At 41.8% G+C, this 27,109-nt stretch overlaps 1 protein-coding gene across 2 annotated transcripts in view; it reads right to left on the bottom strand.

The window, feature by feature from the left end:
• SZT2 (SZT2 subunit of KICSTOR complex) overlaps positions 1-27,109 on the bottom strand; it is a 3,556,133-nt gene that overhangs the window by 855,239 nt on the left and 2,673,785 nt on the right. For both annotated transcript variants that reach the window (XM_044085412.1, XM_044085413.1), the window contains exon 61: positions 5,102-5,227. In XM_044085412.1, coding sequence (XP_043941347.1) covers positions 5,102-5,227 — 126 coding nt within the window. The remainder of the gene's footprint in view (positions 1-5,101; positions 5,228-27,109) is intronic.

The following is a 27,109-nucleotide window of genomic DNA, read 5'->3' as shown; positions in this document are numbered from 1 at the left end:
AGAGAGAGTTCCTGCACACTTGAGAGATTCTAACAGGGTGAGACAATGAGAGATCTAACAGAGGACACTGTACAGAAAGGGTCCACTGAAGGATTCGCATGTGAAGAAGCGCCAAGGGTAAAAGACTGATCATGGCCGCCATGGACCCCAACGCCCGTAGTACCACATTTACCGTCTGAGAGTGAATCTGAACAGTGTAAAGAACATTTAGCTTTCAGATTACCTGGAGTAAGGAAAACTATTGTCTGAATTGTGTCTAACAGAGCCCCAATGAAGTCTAAGGTCTGAACTGGGGCCAGAGATGATTTGCTGAGATTGATGGTGATGCCTAACTTGTGGGCCAGTAGTATAAAGGAATCCCTCACTTGACAAAACTGATGCCTGGAAGGGGCAGGAAGGAGCCAATTGTCCAGGTAGGGAAATACCTGAATTCCCTGGAGTCTCAGGTGAGCCACTACTACTGACATCACTTTGGTAAATACTCTGGGGACTGTGGTGAGACCAAAGGGGAACGCTCTGAACTGATAATGATTGGCTCCTAGCCAGAAACAGAGGAACCTCTGAGAGCATCTGTCCATCCTGAAATGATAGTATGCCTCCTGGAGGTCAGTCAAGTACATCCAATCCTTCTCATGCAGGAAGGGCAGGATAAACTGAGGGTGACCATCCGGAATTTCGTCTTGGCCACTGACAGGTTCAAGATGGATAGATCCAGAATTGGTCTTGGGTCCTCTGTCTTCTTTGGCACTAAAAAGAACCTGGAATAAATGCCTAATCTGGACTGGTTTTGGGGGGGCATGCTGGATGACCCATTTTTCTAGCAGCTTTGCTGTTTCCAGTGATGCATCCTCCCTGTGCATTTGTGGAACATCCAGGAGGTGTTTTGGTGGTAGAGGTGGCTCGAGAAATGGGAATGAATAACTTCTGGATATAATCTGCAACAATCAATGACCTGCTGTGATGGACTCCCATGCCATTAGAAGTAGCGATAACCGGCCCCCGAATGCCTCCAGAGACAAGCAGTTGGGCAACCCTTCAGGGCTGCTGTGCGGGTCTGTCCGAGAAAGGTTCTCGAGACCTGTAATTTCTCGGACCCCCCTTTGCCTCTAGGGTGAGATCTAACATATCCCCCTCTGCCCCTGAGGGAAGGTGAGTCCTGAGTGTCTCAGGGAAAAGTCTGAGATTTCCGGAACCACATCTTCTTAGTCCCTCACTGATTCCTAGAAAAGGATCATTGAGGGGCAGAGAAACAGATCCCGACAGCAGACAGAGTCTACCCGTCCTTCTCAGTCTGAACTAACAGCTCACGTACCGACTTTCCAAACAGGGAGGAACCATTGTACAAGACATCGGTAAATGACGTCTTAAAAGGTTCAGAGAACTGACAGAGCCTGACTCAAGCATGTCGCCTGATGGCAATGCCTGTACCAGCTGCTCTAGTGGCTCCCTCGATAGCATGGGAGAGGAGATGCACAGAAGTATTCGGGACTGACTTTAGAGTGGCTATACAAGCGGAAAACTTCTTCTTGCCCTCTGCCGACGTGGACTCAGGGGTTGACTCAGCTATCTCCTTCGTCTCGCTGCATCTGAATCACATGTGCCATATAATTCAGCACTCTTACAGAAAAAGTTACTGAAGAGTACACCCACTTCCTGAAGTGGTCCATCACTCCTGACATTTGCTCCAGAGGTTGAACCGTAGAGCTCTCTTGAGCGAGCTCTTTCCTAGTGGCAGCTGCCACCACCACAGTATCAACCAGGGACCCCTTATTCCAGTGTGACCTATCTGAAGGGGGGCTCAAAACTTTATCCAAGCATTTGGGAATAGGCTCCACCATGTCCAGTTCCTTCCACGCCCAATATATTATCAGGTCCACTAAAGGATCTGCAGAAGGGGACCCTCAGGAAGTAGAGGGTCCTGCGCCAAATGCCTCAAGGAACACAGATTCGTCCAAGGTTGGTTTCTGAGATCACCCCCCCAACCCCCCCCCCCCCGCTTGCAGAGGAGTTCCATGATGTCTCAAAAGGAGACATCCTTGGCGGGTGACCGGTGGGAACCTTCCCCTTCCTCCAAATTGGTGTTTTCAGTGAGAGACTCCAGTGGGGAGTCAAAGTGCCTCCTTTTGCATGTACATTTGCAAGGCATCTCCACAGTGGGGATCTCTGGGGAGACACGCCAATGTCTTGCTGCTCTCATGCGGAAGTTTCCTGAGGCAAAGTGGTGGCAGGCTGTCCCTGAGATGGTAGGATGGCTGGAATTATACCCGAAACAGGAGGAGTCAGGACAGAGTCTGAGCCCGAGATGGTCAAGGGTCTCGACGTAATCGAGAGAACCCTCTCCACCACATCAAAAGCCAAAGGGGAATAGGCATCCTGAGAAAGGCCAATAGGAGGCATCACCCTCTGACCCAATGGGGGAGCCAGAACCAAGCCTCCAAGCACTGAGATACCGACGGAAGGCTGCTCTCTGACACACTCTGAGCCAACACCAACCCTACTGCTCTGATAGCTTGTCGGACCCAACCTAGTCGGATACGACCTGCTCAAAGTCATACCTGGCATAGAGGTAGAAGGTACTGTCGGCACTGACCCCTCATCCCTGAGAGACTTCGGATTCAAGGGCTCCAAAACCAAAGGTCAGATCGGAGAAGGAATAATCGGAGTGAAAAAGGGCTGCATGCTCCCTACTCTGGAGGGAGAGGGGGCAGGCAAGACTCCCATCTGAATCTGGGTGCGGATACATTTCCGTATCATCCTGTCCATCTCCATTTCACTAATGCTCCGGGTGGAGAGGAAGAAAGAGGTGATCTATACCAGCCTGGGAGGGCGGTGAGGAGAAGCTTCATCGGCGACCAGACCCGGGGCTCCTCCAGCTCTGGGGAGAACTGAGCCAGGGAGACTGTGGTCTGAGAGCCGACCTCGATTTAGGTGGAGGACTAGTCAGAGCTGGAGATCGTTTTCTCAGCCTATCTTTCTTAGATGACTTATCCCCATCCCTGGGCCTTTTGGAGAGTGTTTGAGTCCTTGAGGCTGGGGAGGAGGTAAAAGCAGAAGCTGGGGGTGTAGGGATTTGAGTCCCAGAAGAGGGAAGAATGCCCTTAAGTATTAACTTATCCCTCCTGACCTTCAGTGTCTGGGGATTAAACCCAGCACAGATGGAGCAGAACGTCTGAAGGTGGGCTGTGCCCAGACACACTACGCACAAAGTGTGGTTATCGGCTGGGGAAAGCTTATGGCTACACTCTGTACACTTTCTGAACCCTGGCTTGGGAGTGTCCGATGTTTCCCCAAAGCAGGCCCGGCACACACACAAGCACTCAAACACACACGCTAACAGAAGAGAAAAAAAAAAGAACTTTTTTTTTAAAGCAGCGACCAAGTGAAAGGGGAGGTAGAAAGAAAACAGAAAGATGTTAACTAGGGAGAGATCGAGAGAGAGAGAGAGAGTTAACCCCAAAAAACAACACTTACCACACTTACAATGCAGAGATCTCAGACCATGATGCAGACTTTACAGACGGCAAACGAGATCTGAAGAGAGGAAGGAGACCGCGGCATTATGGGTAAGGGGAGGAGCTTTGAGCTCGGATCAGATTTTAGATATGCAGCTGAGTTGGATCCAATACAGATCTGTGAACCCACAGGTTGAAGATCAAATGAAGACAACTACTTCAGATCGAACAGATTTCTTCGTTCACTGAAAAAAAGGACAGACAGTAAGGATACAAACGGCAAAAGGTTTTGACCAGATTGGTCAAGTAACAGGTATATGTGCCAAGCCGAGATCCTATTTTGCAAAATCTGAGGGTGTGGGGTACAGCAGAAATTGCAGACATCATCTTCCTGTATCAGAACTGATATTGCAGCATTGCTCCTGTGATACAGACTCTAAATGTCAGAGCAATCCAGGCAATGTTCCAGTTGCAGAATGTGTCTTAACTCCAATTTCCATTCCAGATGATGTTCCACATGTCCTTAAGGTTGAACATTCAGCAGAGACAGTTCCATTTGCTAAACCTGATTCCAAATTCTATGTCAGATGATTTGGTCACATCTGTAGACCTAGTGTGAAATACACTGCATCCTGGAGATGATTGTCTATATGTAGTTAGTTCTGTATAATGCATGCATAAGAATTATCTTGTATTTACTGCATGCCAATCAATGTCGTCAATGAAGTATGATTCATTTCTCAAAGAGGGAGGATGTAGAACATGTGTGTGCGTTGTACCTTTAAGAAGCATTTCCAAGGTCTGAACGTGCATATATAAATAGCAAGCACGTGCTAAATTCAGTACCATTTTGAGTGTGCAGCCAGAGAGTGAGCATGTATGACAGAAACAGTCTGTTTATAAGTTTATGTAAGTTAAAGTTATTTGTATCAATCCTGATGTGTTTGTACATAATAAAGCTACTTGAACAAAGCCCACGCATGTTCGTCTATTTCATCCTGACAGGATGAACAACTCCTCTGTTGTTACTTCCAGTGGGTTACTTTAATTACCATCCGTGTCAGCCAGTCACCAGTGCCAAAGAGAGGTTTAGTACTTGGGAGCTAAAAAAAGCCAAATGAAACTTCACAACACTAAGTAAAAATCAATTCAAGCCTCCCCTAGTTGTTTATTTCTTTAAAGAACTGTGATGCTTAAAAAAACTAAACAATGTATACGATATTAAAAACATTACAACACACTATCCTAACATTATAATAAAAATAAGTAAAATGACAAAACAGAAGAAAATTAATAAAGAACAATAATTAAGACTTAAGCAAACCATTCAACCTAAAAAAACGTAGCTGAGCAGAAAGACTACAACATCCACCACGTTTCTTGTGAACAGAAAGTTAAGTTAATGGGTAACAGCACTTAAGTACATACATCATGCTTATGAAATAAAGACTACCTCTTCAGTCCAAGCAGGCATAAAAGAGAGAAAACTTGATGGTGTTAAAGGCATAAAGCACAATAAACTCTTAAAAAGAAAAATCACCTACAAAGAGCTACACTGCATATCTACAGAGGAGAGTTGCTGCTATCCCACAAATGCAATATGAATTCAAATGTGGATATTCTGGCCCTAAGGAAACAAGGAAGCTTACCTTGCCCTCTGGATTAACTTGCTGCTCTTCTTGGATTTGTTGTCTGAAAGCAGGATCAAAGAGGAGTGGTGTGGCACAGTAATGGACCAAGCGGGATGATTGTTTGAGGGTATCCAGATCAGCTACCTAAAAACAAGAACAAACCAATACAAGATGAGTAGTAGAGCAATAAGCACAAAGTCTTCTGTAATTTTCCACTGCTAAAATAAGAGCTCTTCTGAGCTGTTTCTTCTAATGTAGTCCATAGACCTAATGAAAATCCAACTAATCAGATAAAAGTAGCTGTTACACCTGCAAACCAGCTTAGGCTGTAATTAGCAGGGACTCTACTTTATTATTTATTTTTATTTTACATTTATTTACCGGGAAAGTCTGACTGGACACAGGTCCATTTTCAGTGGAGGCCCAAGGAGAAAAGCTCCACATTACAATACATTACATGAGAGTAAAAAGAAGTAGAACATACATACATATGGCATATATTCACATCAGGACAACATGCTGGTGATTAACATACATATAGCATATATATACACACAGCAGGACATCATACTAGTGATTAACATTTCTTACAGTAGACTATCAGAGGTACATTTTTTTTTCTTTTGTAGTTATAAGTTTTGTAAGGCAAATGTATACGGGTTTGGAAGCTTTCAGGGGAGAAACTGTTTATACATAGCTGTATCCTGACAAATTCTCTTGGTATGGATTAGCCTGGTGAGTGGCATGAGCATAGCCAGTTACTTAGTGGGTTTTCAGGAGTTTTTTGAATTGACTAAAGGAGGTGGTAGAAGTTATTTGGCTTGGTAGTGTGTTCCAGGCAATGGTGTTGGCAAAGAGGGACTTACCAGCTTCACTTTTATGTTTGATGACAGTTATGAGGTTCTGGTTACTAGATCTTAAGGCTCTAGGGGGAATGTGGGGCTAAATTAGTTGCTGAAGTGCTGGAGTTATCTCAGGAAGGTAGTAGAGTTTGTGCACTATAGAGAGTTGATTGAGTAGAAGTATGAGGCAACTCAAGCCAGTTGAGTTGCTTAAGGGATAGACAGTGATGGGACCTATATGAGGCTTCAGTAGCAAACTTGGCAATCTTGTTGTAGCAAGATTCCATTTTATTTAGATTAGTTATGCAGAGATTGGTCAAGATGGGAGAGGCATAGAGGAAGGTGGATAGAAGATGAGTCCTTGCGATGGTTACTTTGGTGCGTTTTGTCATAAACTGTTTGTTCCTGTATAGGAGACTACGTTTTTTATTAACTTTCTTAATGGTTTGTGCTATGTGGATGTTGAGCTTCAGGTTATTGTCTAGTTCTATGCCTAACAGTTTAGTGTGTGTGGTTGGACTGATCTGAATGTTTTCTTTGGAGCTAATGGTGAAAGTATTATTTAGGGGAAGAGCTCTGCCAGGGCTGAAAAGAATTAGTTTGTTTTTTTTGGCATTAAGAAGTTTGATGTTAATGAACCAAGTTTTGGCTAGGGTGAAGTTATTTTGGGTAAGGGTTTGCACTTCATTAAGAGTAGGGGCAACACATATGAGGGTAGAGTCATCTGCATATTGTACTATTGAGGCAGTGGGAGAGGATGAAGAGATCTGATTTGTAAATAAAGAGAACAGCAATGGGCCAAGGACGGATCCTTGAGGGACTCCTATGGTTACTGGTAACAGGGAGGACAACTGGTCCTGCCACAGGACTGCTTGCTGACGGGCAGATAAGTAGCTGTTGAACCATGACATAGAAGAGGAACTTATATTTAGGGTGGATAGGTTATCAAGAATCAGACTGTGATTTACCATATCAAAGGCTTTTGATAGGTCTAAAAATATGGAAGAAACAAATAGACCCTTGCTTCTGTGGTGGTTAACTATGTTGGTGAATGATAGTGCTGTCGTGGTGCTATGGGAAGGTCTAAAGCCATGCTGGGATATGGAGAGTAGGTTGTTATTCTGGAGGTACTGTATTAGTCGAATATGAACAACTCTTTCCAATATTTTGGATAAAGGTGATAGGATTGCTATTGGGCGACAGTTGGCACATGAAGAGGGAGTCTAAGCTTTGTAGACTAGCCAGATGTGTTAGTATCCTAAGGGATAAGTTCCTCACAAATGGAGCTTATCCTTTAGGACACTAACACATCTGGCTAGTCTACAAAGCTTAGACTCCCTCTTCATGTGCCATACATCTGCCCTTAGCACAAGTCAATATGTTAATATAAGATGGACATACGGCTATGCCAACAACTCTGCACATTTTTGCCCCACTGGCAGGAGGCCTTAACCTACAGCTGTAAGTCAAGTCCTACAATGGAATATAAAGTGTGAAATAGATAAATAAATGGGAAAAGATACCCCATATGACTAGAGAAAGTGATTACCAAGGGGGATGAATATCTTATCAATCATTAAGGCAAGTCACTGTACAATATTCTTCTTAACATTATTGTTGCAATATTCCTCATAAATGGGACAATTTTCAAAGTTCAAGAAGTATGGGTGAAAACAGCTGAACCAGAGTCCAGGATTCCCTACAGAAATCTTAGCAAATCCAGTCCTAGCACCATTAAAAATACCCAGTTTACAAAGTTCATTAAATGTGTTAACAAAGGACCAAGTAGCTGCTCCCATGATGGATCTAACATCTACACCTTTTAAAAATGCTCCTGAGGTAGCAGCAACCATAGTAGAATGAGCCTTTAAAATTTTTGGAAGGTCCTTGCCATGACTAGAAGAACAAAAGTTAATAGAGAAAAACATCTCAAAATAGTTTTAAAAAGGGCTATCCCTTTTTCTTTTCATCGTAAGAGACAAAATGTCAGTTTCTTTTTCTTAACTCCAGTTCTATCTAAATAAAATCAGAGATGGCTATCTATCTCCAAGCAGTAAAGAATTCCTTCTCTCTTATTTTGCAGTTAAGGATAAAAGACAGGGGAACTACACTGTTGTTTAAAGGTAAATTCAAAGATCATCTCTGGCATAAAGGCAGGGGTGGTTCTCAGACTCATCTCATCTTTATGAAAGACCAGGAAGGGTAGAATGCACATAAGGGTCTGTAAACACAGACACCCTTCTAGGAGAGGTTGTGGCTACCAACAAAACAGTCTTTGAGGTTTATAATTTAAGAGTAGATCTGAGTGCTGGTTGAAAGAAAGCATGAATTAACTTCAAAATCATAGTTTAAATCCCAAGGATAATGGTGGTCTAAAATGCAGTACTTTATTAAAAACTGTCTGACTTGAAAAAGAGTTATTAAAGAATATCCAGAAGTAAACAGGCAGAAATGGCTGAGAGATGTACCTTTACTGAGGTGTACACTAAGACAGAGTTAAGCACCTCAAACAGGTAATGCAGAAAGTACAGTTGTGTATACTTACCATAAATATGTTGCAGTCATCACACTTGGGTTATCTGCCTGCAGGTAGCCCTCAGTCGTCCTGAATACCAGAGTCTTGGGATTTCTGTGTCGGATGCTATCGCCTCTTCCATGACGTCAATGGGTATAAAACATGCAGCCGACACCATTACATCAGTTTTTCTTGCCCTAGATGTCAGGAGCCCCCAAAAAAGGAAGTTATTACATGGTGTGGAACACCTCCAATAAAAAGTAAATACCCCTGCCATAAAAGATGGCCATAAAGAGGATAGGTAAAAAGGAGAGAAAGCCAGGGGGTTGGAGGGAGGGAAACCAGGACTGCAACAGTGAATACACTCGAACATCCACATTTATGGTAAGTGTACACAGCTTTACTATGTTCTTCGTGTTTCACTGTTGCATCATCACACTTGGGTTGATTCCAAAAGCTGAGGAAGGGTGGAGGCAGTCGAGAAGCGTTGGGGCTGGCTAGCAGGCCTTGTAAGACTGCTGTAGCAAATCCAGCTCTGGATTTAGAAAAAATAGGTAAGTGGTAATGCTTGGTGAATGTGTGCACAGAACTCCAGGTTGCAGCTTCCAGGATGTCCCTGGTGGGTACCCCCATGGGAAAAGCTGTAGAGGTTGAAGTAGCTCTAGTGGAATGAATTCTGATCCCCAGAGGGGTAGGATTTCCATGGTGCTTGTAGCAGAAATGGATGCAGTGTGCTATCCATTTGGAAATGGTTTGCTTCGAAATGGCCTTGCCCTTTGCCCCTGCAGCAAAGATGACTAGTAGCTGGTCAGATTTTCTGAAAGGCTTAGTCCTGTCAAGGTAGAACCTGAGATGTCTGTGCACATCCAAGGAGTGCAAGATTATTTCCCCTCTATTCTGAGGATTAGGGAAAAAGGTTGGCAAATGGATGGATTGGTTTAAAGCCGCACTGGATACCACCTTGGGCATAAAAGGAAGGGAAACCCTGTCAGCATGGAAAATAATAAAGGGCTCCACCACCATTAGTGCCTGTAACTCAGAAACTCTTCTTGCTGAAGTAATAGCTAGAAGTAAGGCTGTTTTTCAGGAGAGGAATTTTAACTCTGCTGAAGCAGCAGGTTCTAAAGGGGGAAGTGTGAGATTTTCCAGTACAAAGTTAAGGTCCCAGGCAGGAGTGGGAGCTCTCCTAGGAGGCCTTAAATTGTTAGCTCCTCTCAGGAACTGCTTGATGAGAGGGTGAGAAAAGAGAGGAGGCTCAGTATTATAACGAGCTGAGAAGGCAGAGGCATGAATCTTAATGGATGAGAAGGATAGGCCTCTGTGGAGCAGCTCTGCTAGGTAATCAAGGATTTGAGGTAAGTTGGGCACAGCTGTGTACTTTCCTTGAGATTGACTCCAAGAACAATATCTTTTCCACTTTTCAGTATAGGATTTCCTACTACTAGGCCTTCTGGCCTCTAGGATGATGTCCAGCACCTGTTTGCTGAGGGATGCTGGTGGTGTATTCATGGGATAAGCCAGGCTGCAAGGTTTAGGGTTTGCAGCTGTGGATGCAAAATCTGTCCCTCCTGCTGAGACAGCAGGGAAGGTATCTGATGTAGGTGCCAGGGTAGCACTGCTGTCAGACTGCGTAGGAGTGGGTACCAGTGCTGGCGTGGCCAGTCTGGTACAATAAGGACTGCCCTCGGCCTGTCCTGTTTGATCTTGAGTAGTACTTTTGAGATGAGGGGCAGAGGAGGAAAGCATAAATTGAGAGGTGTTCCCATGTAAAGGATAGGGCGTCCACCTTCCAGGCTCTGCTGTGAGGGTTCCTGGTGCAAAATTTGTTAAATTGGTGATTTTGGGGGGAGACAAAAAGGTCCACCTCTGGGTTAGAAGTTTGAATGAGTTGGGTTCCAGTTTCCACTCATGAAGGCCCAGTGGATTTCTGCTTAAGTCGTCTGCCAAAGAATTTTGCTTGCCTGGCAAGAATTGAGCTTGTAGATGCACTTGGATGCGCAAGGCTGTGTTCCACAGAGCCATGGCTAACCTGCAGAGGGGGTAATAATGAGTCCCACCCTGCTTGTTTATGTACCACATAACTGTGGTGTTGTCTGTCTTTATCAGGAGCTGTCCTGGAAGGATAAGGTGTTTGAAGACTGTCAGAGCATTCTGTACAGCTAGCATCTCTTTTTGACTGATATGCAGGGGAATTTGTTCTGGGCTCCATTTGCCTTGAATGCATTTGCCTTCCATGTGAGCCCCCCATGCATACTCTGAGGCATCTGTTGTCAAGGTTTGGGTAGCGAGGGGTTGAGTGAAAGGAATTCCCTTGTTGTGGTTGCATGCTTCTGCCAACCAAAAGAACTCTTCCCTTAGACAAGGTATGATAGGAATCACTGTTTCCAGGTCCTGAGAATGTTGACACCAGCGACTTTTAAGTACCACTGAAGTTTTCTCATATGCAGTCTTGCATATGGACTTAGCAGAATGCATGAGGCCATGAACCCTAAGGCTTGCAGTATTTTCCTTGCAGATAACTGGGATTTTTTGGCCATTACTTTGAAATAGTTTGTCAGATGGACCTGCTTTTCTGGAGTGAGGAATGCCATCTGGGAGGTTGTGTTCAAGCTTGCTCCCAGGAATACAATTTGTTGGCTGGGCACCAGTCATGATTTATTTTCATTGATGGTGTACCCAGTGAAGTTAGAAGTCTTTTTACAAATGCTAGGTGCTGAAGTAGCAATTCCTGAGTGTCTGCCTGAATCAGGCAATCACCCAAGTATGGGTAGATTTGAATATTTCTCTGCTGTAGTATGCAATGGCTGGAGCACTCTGGGTGCAGTAGATAAGCCAAAGGGAAGTGCACAGAACTGAAAGTGCATACAGCCTGCCCTGAAACATAGATATTTCCTGCAAGACTCCCTTACGGGGATGTGCAGATAAGCTTCTTTTAAGTCTAAGGTGACTAACCAGGCATCCTTGGCTAGCACAGGAAGAAGTTGTTGCAATGTAAGCATTTTGAATTTTGGGACTACCAGTAAATACCCTGCCATAAAAGATGGCCATAAAGAGGATAGGTAAAAAGGATAGAGAAAGCCAGGGGGTTGGAGGGAGGGAAACCAGGACTGCAACAGTGAATACACTCGAACATCCACATTTATGGTAAGTGTACACAGCTTTACAGTTGAGAATTGATAGATCCAGGATAGGGCGCCAAGAGCTCTCTTTTCTGGGCACCAGAAACAGTCTGGAGTAGAAACCCTGTCCCCTTTGTTCTACTGGAACAGGTTGAATAGCTCTGATATGGAGAAGGGAAAGTACTTGCTTTTGAGTCTCTGCCCACTGGTTTGGAAGAAGGCCTGGCAACCCGCTTGGTGTTGGCAGTGAGTGAAAGTAGAATCTGTACCCCTGGAATACAATGTTTAGAACCCATCGGTCCTGAGTAATGGACATCCAGTTTTTTGCATGAAGGGCGAGTTTTCCTCCTAAGGGCGTAAGTACTTGGGCATGGCTGGGAAGGATAATTGGAAAGTCATTGTGAACTTTTTCCATAAGGGGGTGGCTTACCACTCCCTGGTTTTGAGGTGGAAACACTCCATTGTTTAGATTTCTGTATACCCTGAAACTGTAGTCTTGGTGGTCTGTTCCCCTGGGTTTGGACTGAGAAGGCCTGAGAGGGGCTGGAAATGACCAGTTTTTTGAAGGCCAATGCCTACTGAATCTAGGTGGCTGCACCTGTAAGAAATATTTGACTGTTTGCATAGATTTAGCTTTTTCTTCCATCTTTTTAAGAACAACTTCTGCTTTTGTGCCAAACAAATGCTCCTGATTTAATGGAGCATCTAGTAATTTTGCTTTGACATGGTCAGGCAAGACTTGTTCTTTTAGCCAAGCATGTCTTCTCAGTACAGACCAAATGACAGCAGCCCTGCAAGATGCTTCTAAGGCATCAAACCCACACTGCAAAGTATGTTTACTAACTTGGTTTGCAGAATGCATTAACTCATGTAAATCTTTATTTTCTGCACAATCTGGAAGTAACACTATTTTTTGTTTAATTAGTTCTATAATATGTTGCTGGTACTTCAAAATGTGAAACTGGCAATTCAAAGCCCTGATGGCAAGAGTTGCAGAGGTATATACCTTGTTACCCCATCTGTCTAAAGCTCTAGAATCCCTGTCTGAAGGGGTAGGGTTTTTGGCTGTAGTAGCCTTAATGCCTTTAAGTCCATGGGAAATGGTCTCTGGATCCACAGTAGAATTCTTAAAAAGAAATTTGTGAGAATCAGGTACTCTGTAGTACCTGTTGGTAAGGTGTCAGGAGTAAGACTGGACTCCAAGAAGACATTGTCTACAATATCCAGGACAGGGGGTATAGCTAGGGGCCTGTGCTGAGGCAAATCTAAAAATTGCCCGAGTCTCTTTTTGGACTGAGGATAGTCCTGGCATTCTCAGTGGAAATGCTCTCTTAAGGTATGCAAGGTTTCACCAAAAGAGAAATCCTCTGGAGGGGAGGTAGAGGGAATGGATTCCTCTGCATCTGAATAATCATAGGTAGATAAGGGTATGTGTCTTGGTAATCAGAAGGGTCAGAGTCATCAGACTCCTGGTCTGTAAAATCAGAAGGAAATTCACTTCTTTGTCTTTTGGCAGGGGAAGGCTGGCTTCCCCTAATTAGAGTAATAAGGTCTTCAGCCATTCTAAGCATTTGTTTTTGTGGCATGGGAGGATGAGCATGTACTTTGGACGTCGGTTTTCTAGGCATAGTGTGAACTCTGGGCCTGAGAAACTCTGTAGTGTTAGTAGGAAATGAAGTTGTCAGTTTAATATGAATACCGGTAAGGCGGAATACACCTTCAGAAGCTGGTGCCTGCACAGCGGCTCCAGACCCATCTAAGATAGAGACATCCACAGGTTCCATAATTGAAGAAGCATCTCGTGGCATACTGGACTCCGAATGGGTCTCAGCAGAGGCCTGCGAATCTGTAGAAGTGGGCATCAGGGGCTGCAAAGCCACCTCACTGAGTACCGGCAGAATGACGACAAGCTTAACGGAAGTGCCGTCGGCAGTTTTTGACCTATGCGGTCTGTCTCTGTCTTTGTGCTTTTTTGGAAGATCGATAGTCGGGTGGCTTACCGAACCCATTTTGGAATACGGAGAATGAGAGCGAAAGAATTTAGCTACAAAAATAGCCCGCCGACGAATGGTTTGGGCATTAAACAAGGCACAAAACCGACAGGTGGGACGTCCGTGGTCTGGGCCTAAACAGGTGACGCAGTAAGAATGAAAATCTCTGTGAGGTATTTGCTTTCCATGGGCAAGACAATTGTTAATTTTTTCTGACATCAGTTAGAGCAAGAAAAAAAGAATCCCCAACAGGGTACTTAGCTTTAGAAGACTTCAGGTTTGAAACTTGAAAAAATGAAAATTTCAGGTAGCGGCCGACCGGCACTTGTGAACTGCTTCTACTTCCGGCTCCTTCTCGGCAAGAAAGACTGCTGTAATGGCATCGGCTGCATGTTTTATACCCCTGATGACCTGACGTCATGGAAGAGGCAACAGCATCTGACATAGAAATCCCAAGACTCTGGTATTCGAGCCGACTGAGGGCTACCTGCAGGCAGATAACCCAAGTGTGATGACTGCAACAGTGAAACATGAAGAACATCTATAGGAGCCCTTGCTTGAGAGTGTTCTGTCCTTTGTTCTGGTACCACAGAGAATTTTTTTTCCATTTAGATAGATATGATTTATAAGCAGCAAGTTTTCTTGCATGCTTAAAGATCTGTAACATATCCTCAGAATACAGGTGCCTAAATGGAATCAAAAACATATAATAAAAACTTAGATTTAGTGTTCAAAGATTTGGATGTACCAGTAATCCCTAGTGCTGTGTAAACAAGTCCATCCTTTGTAGCAGTTTTTGGGACTGCCCTTGGTTAGCTGTATTAGAAGTTAGAACCAGTATTGACAAAGCTAAAAGGAGGTCTCCCACAGCATCTTTGGAAGGTACTCCTTTTCTTGTGGAAATTAGAGGAAAAGGCATACAGAAACAACCCTATCCAAGCAACTGAAAAGACATATGTCTTCTAGGTCTCTATATGAGGAGCCCTGGAGCAGAACAGTTGCACTTGTCTGCTGTGTTTGGAGGCAAAGAGATCTATTTGAGGAACTCCCCACTGATGGACTGTTTGTTGGAAAACTTCTCAGGTTAGCTGTAGCATCCACTCATGAGGCTCTGTCCTAGTTCTGCTCAGGGAATCTCTCCACGTATTATGCTCTGAAGAAATGTTTGTTGCCTGATGGAAAATAATGTCTTAAATAGCCAAGTCCCAAGGTATCATGGCCATCTGCAAAGGAGGGGATAAGATCTTCCCCTCCCCTTGTTTGTTACATGTCACATCATAGTGGTGCTGTCTGTCACAACTTGTAATGTGCCAGGAGTCCAAAGATGGTTTAGAACTTTAACAACTTTCACAACAGCCATCATTTATTTGATATCTGTGTATTGCAGTTCTCAAATTTCCTGTATTTAGGTGCCTTTAGAGAAGACTCTGAAAACAAGGTCAGAAGTATCAATGGCCACACTCTGGCAAAGGCTCAGAGAGGAGAAGGGGAAATCCCATATTGTACAGAAATTGTTTGGCCCATCAAAGAATTTCCTTCTCTATAAAGTGGAAAACTGTAAATGACTGAGTGATCAAGACAAAAATGGTTCAATAAGATTAATTCCTATCATTGTTAATGGAAGTATCATAATGCTACATGGAATTCTTGGGGAGCCACATCTCCAGGAAACACTAACTCCAGATTCTTTTAACTTTGTTAAACCACTTTGTGTCCGGAGGAAGGATAGAATTTAACAGAAATAAGAAGCAATATGGGCAAACCTTTAATTTAAACAAGTTAATTTGGCCAGCAAATGATATGTTGCTATTTATTAATGGCTATGATTTGTTCCTCTGACAAAAACTTTGTTTTTACAGAATAAGCCCAACCTAAATATTTTATCAGTAAAAGGAATGACTTGATTAGTGTTTGTAGAGTGAAATGTTTATGGTAAGAATTTATATTTATCATAATTAGTTCTCTATCTGGTTAGATTTTTTTGTTGTTGCTGTTGTTGTTATAAAGTAGTAATAATATGATCAATAAAGTTTTCTGGATTTCTAATTTTTAATTTGATTGAAAAATTATATTAATTGACTGAGTTACAGAATCATTTTCTATTAATACAATAATTGATTTGATCTTTAAATGAAATAACGTAGGGGATATTGGGCAGCCCTGTCTGACCCTGTATTTCTAAGTAATAATGTTTGATAACTGACCACTGAATTTTAAATAAAACTTGGCATTGGACAATACTGGGCGGTATTCATAGTCGGTTGCGCAAATGACATAGGGGTATTCTTAATGCTTACCAATAAGCATAGCAAAGGCACAATTCATACAGGTCATTAAAACTAATGCGCAAGGCCTGAAAAATAATGAGATGCAAATGAGAAATGTTGCAAAGGGTAGCATGCCAATTCATAGCCCGATTGTTAAATGCGCTTCTTCGTCTTTGATACTGGAGCTGCAGTCTGCGAACTTGTTTGTCTAAGTATGCACAAGCACTTCCGTGAAACACAAATAAATTATTCCCTCAGCAACCCCTTCATTAGCTTGTATGAAGTATGCACAAGCACTAAAATCACAATAAATTACTTTGCCCATAGAGAACATCAGCAGTCTGACTATGTATGCACAAGCACTTCCCTGACACACAAATGAATCATTTACCCCAGCAACCCTTAACATTTCCTAACATGAAAAAGCACTAAAATGAAACATTCACCCAAGCAACCCCTTCAGTAACATGTCAGTATGCACACACCCCTCCAGTAAAAATGTCCAGGTATATAAAAGAACTACCTCTGATTCCCTCGCACCTCTGTATTCTGACTGAAATCTGCTGCTGTTGGACATAATTTCAGGGCAATTTATACACTCTGTATGCAAATGAGTTCAGTATAGATTTATGTTTAAGAATTGAACTCATGCTCAGAATTGTAAACCCCCTTAACAGCATACTAGCTGTTCCTGTAATGCTTATGCGTTAATCACGTTACATGTTTTCAAATAATGGGACATTTCTGAAAAAGTATTCTGCATTTCCATAGTCATCCTGACAGTCCTGGATTTGCATAACCTCGTAGCCCCACTCTTCTTGGAGCACCACTACAAAAATACAAAGCCCTGTACTATGAATACTGCCCACTATTTTTAAAATGTTGTAAACAGGCAAATGTTAATAAATTAACACTACATAACTGCTGGAATAAGAATTTTAGATTTACCAAATCAAAAGCTTCTTATGCATAAAATTAAATGAAAGCAGCTGAAATTTTGCTTTTACTGTTATATATTTTTTAATAACGTAAAATGGCCTGTAGTATATGATTTGCCAAGTTCATTTTTTTTCCACAAATAAATCCAAATTAACTGCAATGAAAGTGATTTTTTTACATTTTCTATGAATAATTTACTGGTTATTTTGTAGTCAATGCTGAGTAAAGCTATGAGACAAGAGCTGTTAGCATCTTTGGGGTCTTTATCTGGCTTTAAGATTAAAATCATGCAAGCTAATGAAAAGTATGGATCCAGAGATTGGGAATTGCTTAATGTACTAAAAAATTGTAACGTAAGATGAAAGTTCTCTAAGAAAAAGTTTTTAAAAATTCTATTACTATACTGTCACGACTGTGTGCTTTATTATCTGCAAACTGCAAGATTATGTATTCAGTATAACTTTTTGATAAGTTAAAAACAGGAAAATTAATTTTCTCTGGTGTGAATCACAGGAGGCTGAAAATATTTTACACTAAAAAAGATGTAAATGTTTCAATATCATGATTTTTAGATTTTGGGCATGGAGGAGTGTTCATCCATCCATCTTCAACCCCTTTTCCCATTTTGCACATGTGGTCAGAGTGTCACTTTCAACAGTGACAATCATCTCGAGCCAAGACTTACACCACCAGTTGGCTAGTCCTGCTGCAGTAGTTCATCCGTACCACTCAATTTCGAGTGTACAATCTACCTCTACTGCATTTCTTTGGAATGTGGGAGGAAGCTGGAGCATCTGGAGGAAACCCAGTAGTGCTTTGAGTTCTATGAAGTTATTACAATTTTGTAAAAAAAAAAAAAAAAAAAAAACTTTGACACTCAGCTTAATATCTTTAACTGATATTTAAAATTCTGCCCAACCAGTTGTTAACCATAAATTATCTCATTCTATGAAGAGTTTTGAATGTAATGAAACATATTTGTTGCTACTGATATTTGAGTCTATCTAGAATGGCAATTAGATCTTCCAATAAACTAAATTTCTCCATATTTTTATTTTTTTGTAAAACAATATATTTAAACAGAATGCCTGCAATATACGTTTTAAATACTGCTCACATTATAATAAAATTAACGTGATGTGACTTTTCCCCCATATATGTATATAAATATATCTATATATATATATATATATATATATATATATATATATATATATATATATATATATATATATATATAAAACAGCTTATTTTCAAACATAAAATGAAAAGACAGATTTATCTATATAATAAGTTTTCCTTTTAATCTTATTTTCTAAGAAATTTAAAACAGCAATTAAAGAAGAATGATCTAAAACACTTCTTGATACTAGCTCAACTTCTGTGAAATAAGTCAATAAATGTTTTGAAATAGTTATATAATCTAATCTATCTGTTTTTGTGTCTTGAATTTGTATGGGTATATATTCATAAAAAGAAGCTAACTTATAATTCCAAAGATTTACCAAATTAAAAGGAGACGGGGAAGCTTTTAAGAAATGTCTGACTTCTTAATCTTGAATTTAATTTAAAATTAATTTAACTGTTATAGATAAGTTGCTAAATCTTTAAAAAGGTTTTCATAGTTCATAAATGCACCACATAGTAAACCAGTTTGTAAAAATAACATTTTGATATATCATTTTAACTGAAGTGAATACATTGTTAGAATCACAATAGGAGTCTATTAAGCTGAAAGCGTTTGTAGTGAGTACAAGAACAACTCCTTTAAATGTATTATTTTGGAGTTCATTAGAGAACACTTAAAAACATGCACATGCAATATCACATTCAAAGGACACATGCAACAAATGAAACACCCACAGAGATATCTTGCAGACTGCAAGGAGGTGACCTGTGCCTGACGTACAGGGCATCCTCTGACCCGTTACTAATAGATTTAATGCACATCAGCAAGTCAAATGGCATTATAAATACTTGTTCTAGGGATCTAAACCTTCTGCAACATCAAAAGAATGGTTTGCAATGACAAGTATATCTCTTATAGGGTTCCGCTGCTCTGGAACAGACTCCTTATCCACATAAAGCAAAGTACATCCCTGTCCATATTCAACTGCACCTCAGTTCTGTGGATGGGAAACAGAAAATTTACCTAGGACTGCCCTCTGTACTACTAATGGAGCAGAGCTGGGCAGTCTTCATTGTTGGTAATTTCTGCTTGCACTGAGGATGTAAGAGATCATAACCCTGGCAGTCTGAGTGAAGATGTATCAGAAGGCTTGGGACCTTTCTGCTTCTTCTGGGCTTAGTGGCTGCCACAATCTTCACTGTGCATTTCACTCACCTAAGAATACCAATATTGCAGTAGATTTTATGGTGTCAATGGTAGCAGAGTTACTACATGCTTGTGGATCAACTGCTTTTGTTATCAGACCCTTGTCATCAGGCTTTGAAGTGATGTACAGTTCCTGCCATTTCCATTTTGAGCCTTCACAATTCTGACTCACCTTTGACTTTATAGCTCATCTGATTAACAGGATTTGGAACTGAAAAAAGAAATCTGTAGAGATGGCTTGGAAACTGCAAAAAGCTCTTTCACAGGAAGGACCCAAAAGTTCTAAGACATGACTTTATATGTCCATTTTCTGATCTGAGTGGCCTTTTCTGATATGACACACTTCTTTCTTCCCTTCTTACCTTTCTCTTGTACCACCTAGCTTTTGTTTCCTATTTATCAATACTTAAAAGGTTGCAAACTATGTAATTGTTTGTGCTTTGGTTTGCCATCTTTTGAAAAGGTTTGTTTGTGTTAATATTCTACATTTAACTACTTTACTTTACTAAATGATTATTATATAAGTGCGTGTCACTCATGTAAGACTAAAAAGTGCTGACCTCTTTCATGACTCTGTATATATTACTGACATCTACTATAAAACTACAAATATGTACTGCTTAACCATTGTATGTAATTGTAAATATATGAATATGCATTCATACTAATTTTATGGGGACATATTTGTCTGTGCCAAATGATTGGGGTTATGGCTGAGAATGGTGTATAGTTCAGATCAGTCCACTTAAATAGTTCATAAATGTTAAATAAACAAACAAGTATATAACAAAGGTAATAACCTAAATGAACCTAAAACCAATAGTTCATAGGTTCATAGATTAGTACTAAGCTAACTGCCCTTTATGCCATTTTAAGCAGCAATTTATCTTATCCTGTGAGACTCAAACCCCTGCTTGTGTGTGTTGTAAAGGCAAACACACCCCATTAGGCCACCCTCCCAGTTGCAAACTCTTTAGCAAGGGCTATGGAATTACTGTTGACACAGATGTTAAAATCACCTGACACCCTCCAGTGTGGCTTAGCAGACACTAAGTCAACAAGGAAATCCATAAATGGCTGCAAAAAGGCCTTCATGCTACCAGATGGTTAACAGATGATTCATTCCTGCTTTCACCTCAGGTACAGAGGGGTCAGCACTAGTGCATCGAATGCCAAGGTTCTTGACACTGGGAATAGTGTAAAACAAACAGTTTAGTGCCAATACACTGTCAACTCTGAGGAAATAAGCGTCAAGTTTGTCAGATGTAAAGTTGGCACAAATGGATGGTATCTACTCAGTGTGTGCAAAGGATACTCTGAAACCACCATTACCAGACACTTGCTGAGGAAGAAACACTCAAAACAGGAGATAGTGAGCCAACCCACTCCTCTCCAAAAATAGAAATGGATGGGATGGCACCTATGTGTATTTGAACCTTGACAAAAAAAAAAAAAAAAACCTCACTCTGCCCCAATCGATGACAATGATTCTCATTGTAGACCTAAGAGAAGATAATGAAAAAGGGTCTGGTGTCATGAAACCTGGAGGATCCTCCTTTGAGGAACTACTGCTGTGGAGGCTTCCTACCAAGAAGACCTGTCCAGAATCAGAATAGATTCAATGTGAATGGCTGCCAACACCAATGATTTGGGAATAGATTGCTCTGGCCAGAATGCAGCCAAATGGTCATGAGACAAATTATATTTGATAGATTTTGGTACCAGACAAGGTAAGGGGACTGTCCAGAAGTTCTTTTTTCTTTTCTCTTTCTACGGCTCTATTCCTGTCTTTAAACTTGTCTTTTTCTTTTCCATTTTGCTTTCCTTGGCCCTGCCTCCACAGTCAGTATGGAGAAATTCTTTAAAAATTAGCTTGTTTTTATATTCCGTAATGGAATGGAGTCCAAAAGATTTGAAAATCTCACAGGCAGATTGTAAGTGTTCTGGTCCCAGGCATATGACACAAAGGTTGCGTGTTTCCTGGGGTACAAGTCTCTTCGAAATCAAAGTTGATACAAACTGAAGTACGGAATATGATAAAAGAACTGGAAGAGAGAGCTTTACAAAAAAACAAGGAACGAATTACATAGAAATAAATGGCAATTGCATACATACAAAATAGTGTTGAGGAGGTGGACCAAGATTTAAGTGAAGTCAGGAATTTGCCTTTTGGCACCCAACAGAATTAAACTTAATAAGACCCTACTATGTGTAGGCAAGTCAGATCCTGTGTTCCAGCTCAAAAGAATGATTTCGTTAGTTACAGCCACTTGCGCACCCAATATGTCTGACAGAAAACTTTGTAAGGAATTTTTAAAATCTGCCAACTCATTACACTCCAAAAACAGGTGTTCCCAGTTACTTCTTACTTCCCATCACACCTTCAACATTTGCTGGTTCCCACAGAAAAAAAAATCCTTAAAGTCTGCTTGGTGTATAAAAATACCTATGCAAACACATCCAAATAAAGATCATAAAATGTCTGAAGTTTGTTGCATAACTGGGATACATACATATGTTATGCATATTACCCTTAACTGTGTAGCTCTAAATTATCCCTTCAAATTATGCATCCTAAACCAACTTGTTCTACTGGAAGGATCTACTTATCCCACTTAATCCTTGCCCTCTTCCCCTCCCGGATAAATTCCTTCAACTCTTCACTAATTATTGTCCATGACTTCTCTTCTGGTTGATAAAAAATGATTGACCCATATATAAAACATTTATTTTTACTGCTTACATCTTACTATCCATAAACAAAAGCTTCAAGTTTCTCACTTTTTGTATATATGTTTTGTTTTGCATCTTCCCACATATCTTTAGCTACCATAACAGAAGCCTTTTAAATCCATACTCCTACATACTTCATCTTATCATGTCCCCATAACTATGAGTATTCATGTGCAAGTATATAATTTACAGTTACAGCCTTGTGCTTTAGCTTCATTACATTTATATCCTGAAAAGACTTGAAATTATCTCAAAATGTTCCACAACACTAAGATGTCTTTTTTTCTGGATTTATGAGATAAAAAGTAATTATCATCTGCAAACAAAGACTTTTTTTGATTACCATACCAATTATACCCTTGAACTTCCGAGTCCTTTTTTTGTTGTTAATGGCTTTAAATATAAAGCAAATAAAGGAAAAGAGAGCACCCCTGCTAGATTCTTCTTTTCAAACACATCAGAGAGGAACCCTTTCACTTTTTGCCTGCAACCCTTCATATATCTTCCTAACTAACCTTATTATTGCATCAGGGAATGCAAATGCTTCTATTGCCCTAATCAGAAAATCACAGCTTACTCTATCGAATGCTTTCTCTGCATCAAGACCCACCAACAGCGGTGGTACTTTCTTACCTTCTGCTTTCCTCTGAATCATCATGGCTCTATTGATGTTGTCAAATATTTGTCTCCCCTCCACAAAACCACACTGATCCATATCTATCAATCTTGACAACACCTTTGTCATTCATTTAACTAGTGCAGACAAACTCTTAATATCCATGGTTTACAACTGAAATAGGTCTACACGAAGCTAGGTCTGATAGGGCTTCACCATCTTTAGGTAATACAGCCACCAAATCCTTCTTCCAAGATTTTAGTGCTTCCTCTCCTTTTAAAATACTGTTAAACTAAGTCTTCCTGATCTTTATCACTTTCGTCCGTCATAACTTCCAAACTTCCACAGGAATACCATTGTTCCTGGAGAGTTTCCTGCAGACTGATTATACATCACCATTTTTATTGCATCTCCCATATTAACTGTTAGTTAAGGCTCATCTACATCTGACCTTGGCATATTTAAATCTTCCATAAAAACTTCAATTTTTGCAGTTTCTTGATTTCTATGGTTTAGCAGTACTGGAGCCAGTAAAGAATCAATGCTGGATTGGAGAGATTTGTGTACCGGTCTGTGGGAAGAGTAATGGGATGGTGGGGTACTTGATGTCTTTCATGGTTGGTTGTGGTCACTGTTAAAGCAGCTGTGAGTTACAAATCTTAAAACCTGTACCCTAAAGAGGTTGGATGCTTCTTACACATCCTACTATGTATGTCTTACAGCTCACCTGGGAATTTCTGAGTTAATTTCATAGCATACTTTATGACAGTGAAGAGAAGAGGCACAAGACTCCATGAAAGAAACTAACACATGTCATCAGTGTTGAAAATTAAGATCATACAACTGTGTTTAGTCAACTAAATATGTAAAATGGAATCTCACACTAATAGTTACAGACAGAACCTCTACAGGAGGACTTTCCCCTAACACACCCACACTTCTTATTTATACTACCTCCAAGACTGTTGTATCTTATAGAAAGGGGGATTCTCTGAGATACCACAATGCAGTCCCTTAACCATTTTGATAAGGTGACCTTGGAGACAGAATTTCCCATTCTAGGCCCAGAAACGGAAATGAAAAGTTGGTCAGTTTTATGTATTGCTTTGGTCCTGTCTAAATAAAATCTCAATTGCCTGCGTACATATCCAAGGAATGTAGGCAGTATTCTGCTTTATTAGAAAAATTTGGGAAAAATACTGGTAGGTCAATAGACTGACTGATGGAAAAATCAAAAACAACTTTGGGGAGAAAATATGGCTTCGTCCAGAGTGATACTCTGTCCTTGTGGAAGATTAGATAGGGTCTTTTGGTGCACAATGCCTGAAGCTAAGAAATTTGTCTGGACAACGTGATGGCTACCAAGAAGAGGGATTTCCAAGACAAGAATTTGAGGTCACATTTTGCTCCGCCCTCAAAGGGAGGTTGAGTCAAAGACTGGAGAACTAACATGAGGTTCCATGGCTCTATAGGCTGTCTGATTGGAGGCCTAATGTGAGAAACTCCTTTGAGAAATGTCTTACATAAACACAGTGATATGATAGGAGTACCAACCAGCCCATTATGATAATATGAAATAACCACCAGATGTACTCGTATGGTAGAGGCTGCAGCTCCACCTTTGAAAAATGGAGACAGGTATTATAAAACCGCTGTGACTGGAGCCGAATACGGATCTAGCATTTTTTCCTTTGACCAAATAGAGAACCTTTTCCATTTGTCCCAATATAGTCTTCTGGTGGATGGTTTATGAGAGGCCAGAATAATATCATGAACAGGTGAGGTGAGATCATCCTGCCTGGCAACTAATGTAAGTGAAGAAACCAGGCTGTCAGCTTGAGACTGGACAGATTCGGGTGACTCAACCCTTGGGGGTGAGAAATCAGGTCTGGAAAAGGGTCTAGAATCCACGGTCAACATAACAGATGAGGCCGAAGGAAGGGGAACCAAACTTGTCGAGGCCAAAAGGGGGCTACGAGGATCACTTTGCATTTCAACTGAATAGCTTTCTTTATGAATTGTGGAATCAGAGGGATGGGGGGATAGGTATATAGCAGTCCCATGGGCCAATCATGAATCAAGAGTGTCGCTCGGGGACTCCCCCTTTGAGGAGAACAGGGCAAAATAGCTGCTGCATTTTTTGATGGGGAGGTGAAGAGGTTGCAACAAGGTTGGCCCCAATGGTTGAAGATTTCTGCCGCTACTTTGAGATTGAGTGACAACTCGTGGGGCAGGAGAATACATCTGCTCAACTTGTTCGCAATCATGTTGGAGCTCCCTGGGATATGCGATATAGGAAAGTGGTTGTAATCTATCACCCACTGCCAAATTCTCATGGCCGCTCAACACAGGATGTATGACTTGGTTCCTCCTTGCTAGCTGATATACCAGACTACTGACATATTGTCTGCCTGAATTGCAATCATTTCAGAAGGAAGAACCGGTTGGAATGTTTGTAACGCTAACAGCACCGCTCTCACTTCTAGAATGCTGATATGCAGATTGGCCTCCAACGTGGACCATGCGCCTTGGACTGCCTTTCCATGGAAATGGCCCCCCATCCTATCAGGGAAGAATCTGTGGTCACAATAGCCTTGGGCTGAGGGGACTAGAATGGGCGGCTCCAAAGTTCTGTGTCCGGCCAAATCCACCAAAGAAGGTCCTGCTTGCAAGAACTGGTTATCGGAATCCGAAAACATAGAAGGTGATGGTTTGGGAACCATTGAGAGAGAAGCTGCCATTGAAGAATTTGCATGTGCAGTTTCACAAGAGGCACTATTGGTATGGAAGCTGCCATGAATCCTAGGACCTGAAGAATCTGCCTCGCTGAGACTTGGTTTTGACAGATTATCACCTGGAGCTGAAGCCTCAATTTCTGGAGTCTGTGAGCTAGGAGTGACACCAGACAGGATCAGGTGTCAAAGATTGCTCCAATGAATTCTATCTGCTGGACAGGAGTAAGACTGGATTTCTCTCAGTTCACAGTTATCCCCAAAAATTCTGCCAGAAAAAGGGTGTATTGCAGGGCTGTTACCAGAAGATGCTTGGTGGGGGTGGTAAGGAGCCAATCGTCCAAATACGGAAACACCCGGAATACTTGCAGTCTCAAGTGAGCTGTAACCACTGCCATGCACTTTGTGAACACTGGGGGCTGTAGAGAAACTGAATGGCAGGGCATGAAACTGGTAATGAATGGCTCCTAGACAGAAGTGAAGTAGACTCCTGGAGCGTTTGTCCATTTGATGTGGTAATACGCGTCCCGGAGATCTATCGAGCACATCCAATCACCTTCCCTTAGAAAAGGGAGAATGGACTGAACTGTGACTATGCGGAATTTGGTTTGGGCAATAGACTTGTTCAAACTGCTGAGATCCAAAATGGGTTTCCAGTCCCCTGTCTTTTTTGGTAAAATCCGGACCCTCATTGGTCTGGTGGGACTAATTGGATGACTCTTTTTTGATACAGCTTATTTCTGAAGCTGCATCTTTCCTTTGACTGGGTGGAATGTCGTGAAGTTTCATTGGAAGTTTTGGATAAGTGCTGAGGGGAATGGTGTAACCTTTGGTTTTGATATTCTGCACCCAACGATCAGTGGTAATAGAGTGCCAGGTAGCTTGGTGCAAAGAGAAATGACCCCCGACTGCTTCCAGAGGAAAGCAATCTGGCCGCACTTCAGGAGCGCTGGTAAGGCTGCCCAGAGAAAGAATCCCTGGGGCCTTGGTTACGTGGACCTCCTCTGCCTCAATAGGGGCATCTTCCAGAATTGTTACCCCTTCTGCCCCTGGGGTATCATCACCATGCATGGCACGGAAAGGACCCTGAGTTTTTTTGTGCCACATCTTCCCACTCCTCTGGTTCCTGGAAAAGGAATGTTGAGGAATTGGAAAAATGTAGACCTATGGTAGACAGGGTCTTACCATCCTGCTCACACCTGGCCACAGTGTCCTTTACCTTGGAGCCAAAAAGGGAAGATGCTTCAATGGGAGCATTCAGAAAGGAAGACTTGAAGGAGCCGCGAGGTCACAAATGCACATCCAGGCATGGTGTCTCATAACTATGCCTCAACCCGCAGCTCTAGCCACCCCTTCGGTTGCATGTGAAAGCAGCCTCATAGACGAGCTGGAGATTGATTCCAGGGTTGCTAGCTGTGAGGCAACTTTATCCCTTAGCTCGTCAGACACCTGCCCTACGTATGTTCCAGAGAGTTCGGAGATCAAGTCTCTTTGGAGCCTCGTGAAAACTGCCAAGTAGTTCAGGTACCATATGGCAAAGGTCACTGATGCAAAGACTAGCTTCCCCAATCTGTCCACGGCCCGGGACTCTCTATTGGGCGGTGGACAGTAGGACTCTCTTCAGCTAGATCCTTTTTTGTGGCTACCACCACCACCATAGCATCGACTGGTAAAACTCTGGACCAATGTAGGTTTTCCTTGGGTGGAGACAGTATCTTGTCAGGTTTCCGAGGGATCGTCTCAACAGAATCAGGGTTCTTCCAAACTTGCTGCACCACGAGTTGAAGTAGCTCATCTGCAGGCGGGGTCACCCAAGAGGTAGATGGCCAGGCATGGAAATCCTGCAGAAACATGGACTCCTCAGAAGAAGGATTAGTGGGCTTCCAGTCACCCCTCTGTTTCAGCATTTCAAGGATGTCTCTGAAGGAGACATCATC

This window comes from Protopterus annectens, chromosome 10.part0 (assembly GCF_019279795.1).
Source record: "Protopterus annectens isolate FY-2018-M chromosome 10.part0, PAN1.0, whole genome shotgun sequence".
Taxonomy (NCBI): Eukaryota; Metazoa; Chordata; order Ceratodontiformes; family Protopteridae; genus Protopterus; species Protopterus annectens.
The sequence above is the reverse complement of the archived record's forward strand: the minus strand, read 5'-3'. Positions and strand labels throughout refer to the sequence as shown.